Source organism: Bactrocera neohumeralis, chromosome 3 (genome assembly GCF_024586455.1).
Source record: "Bactrocera neohumeralis isolate Rockhampton chromosome 3, APGP_CSIRO_Bneo_wtdbg2-racon-allhic-juicebox.fasta_v2, whole genome shotgun sequence".
NCBI lineage: Eukaryota > Metazoa > Arthropoda > Insecta > Diptera > Tephritidae > Bactrocera > Bactrocera neohumeralis.
The window spans coordinates 17,538,928-17,540,813 of record NC_065920.1 but is presented as its reverse complement, the minus strand read 5'-3'; the positions used below and the strand labels follow the sequence as shown (position 1 = coordinate 17,540,813).

The 1,886-nt window shown below is 38.6% G+C and overlaps 1 protein-coding gene across 1 annotated transcript; it reads right to left on the bottom strand.

Annotated features, from left to right (window-relative positions):
- Positions 1-217: 217 nt before the first annotated feature.
- On the bottom strand, positions 218-1,564 carry LOC126752080 (malate dehydrogenase, mitochondrial-like). Its single transcript, XM_050462640.1, has 4 exons — positions 1,428-1,564; positions 1,165-1,372; positions 874-1,070; positions 218-812 (listed from the first exon to the last, which is right to left on the bottom strand). Exons 1-4 carry the CDS (start codon positions 1,488-1,490, stop codon positions 225-227), a joined length of 1,056 nt encoding a protein of 351 aa, XP_050318597.1. The 5' UTR covers positions 1,491-1,564; the 3' UTR covers positions 218-224.
- Positions 1,565-1,886: the final 322 nt, after the last annotated feature.

Below are 1,886 nucleotides of genomic sequence, written 5' to 3'. Positions count from 1 at the left end.
ACTACGACTTTTCTCTGAAGCAAAGTTTGTGGAGCTTACACACATCAATAAGAACAATTATGATATAACGCTTTTCGAAAGCAACATAACAAATATATTCAAAATACATATATATGTATTTCTACACACATCCATGGATATGAAGAGATTAATATATAGGTTTAAAGGCATAAGGAGAGCGCACAAAAAAGTACACAATATCAAACGGTGATTTCCCTACTTCGTTAACATTTCTTCTCTTTTTTATCCTTCTTGTCGTCTTTGTTTGACTTTTTAAAATAATCGATACCCTTTTGGATGTCCTTTTTCAATTGCTCCACCGCTATACAATACAATTTCTCCTCATCTGCGCTCAACTTCGGTAAACCCAAATTCTTTTCCACACCATTTTTGCCTAACTGCAAGGGCGTCGAGAAGTAAGCGCAGTCACTCACATCGGAAGCTACATATGAACACTTCACCGGCTTGCCATCGCCCTTCAGACCTTTCAGTAAAGCTTCTGTGAAGAGGATAGCTGCATGCGCCATTGAAAGCGTAGCGGAACCGCCACCATCCTGATCTTTAGCTTTAACTACCTCTGTACCGGCTTCTTGTATGCGTTTGATCAATTTTGTGGCTTGTTCCTTATCCAGTTTTAATGCCGGCTTACATTGTGAAAGTACAGGCAAAATTGTCTGACCGGAATGACCACCAATTACGGGCATAACAACCTTCGATGGTTCTACGCCCAATATCTGGGCAATAAAAGTGCGTGAACGTACTAAATCCAGTGTGGTAATGCCAAATAAACGTTTAGGATCGAAGACGTTCTTCTGTAAAGTTATACAAAGTTTAAATTTTGTAAAGAGTTAGCGGTTTCCAAAAATGGCATACTTTTTTTAGAACTTCAGCTGCCAGCGGTACGCAAGAGTTAACGGGATTTGTGACTATGCAGAGTAGAGCCTTTGGACATTTTTCCGCAACAACCTGTGCGATCTCCTCAACAACACTCGCATTCTTATTAAATAGATCTTCACGCTTCATACCGGGTTTGCGTGCCGTACCACCTACAACCATTACAACATGCGCCTCTTCCAAAAACATGCAGGAAAACACAATTAAATTTAGAAGATGAAAATTAAAAAAAAAAAAAAAAACTGCGCATTTATCGTATTTAAAACTCACTCTCCAAGGCGGCTGGTAAGTTTTCCGCACATTGAAAACCCTCAATACAGATCTTGGTATCGATGTGCGACAGATCGGCATACACGCCCGGCGTTTTCTGTATATCGTAAATGGAGAGCTTACTCACCAGTTTGTTACGTTTAAGGAGCAAAGACAATGGTTGCCCAATACCGCCAGAAGAACCAACCACAGCCACTTTAAAATCATTCTATGAGAAAATAGAGATTTTGGATTAGAAATTACGGCATCTGATACCAACATACTCTCGTGGTTGTGCCGAAGTTGCGCAAGAGTCGTGTGTTCTGTCGAAATTTCAAACTATTCATCTGCCAGCTAGTCTGCTTCTATTTTTTCGGTTTTATGCTTTTATTTTGTGAGTTTGAAAAGTTTACAAAATAAATTATAAATCCTTGTCTTGGCGATGTTCAAAATAATAAAGACATATTTCGCTTTCATATTGTATGAAATAATTTATAAAGTAGGTTTTGTTTGGACTAAAATAACACAGTGGTGCAGATATTTTGTATTAATTAATCGGTTCAACTATATAATATAATATTTTTTTAAGTTTAGATTTCTTCTTAGTTCTTCAGTTCCAGGAGTTGACATAAGGATTCACTTCTTCGTGCGTAGACACCGCTTACGCGGTTATAGCCGAGTTTAGAATAGAGCGCCAGTCGTTCTTCATTCGCGCTGTTTGGCGCCAATTGGAGATTCCAAGT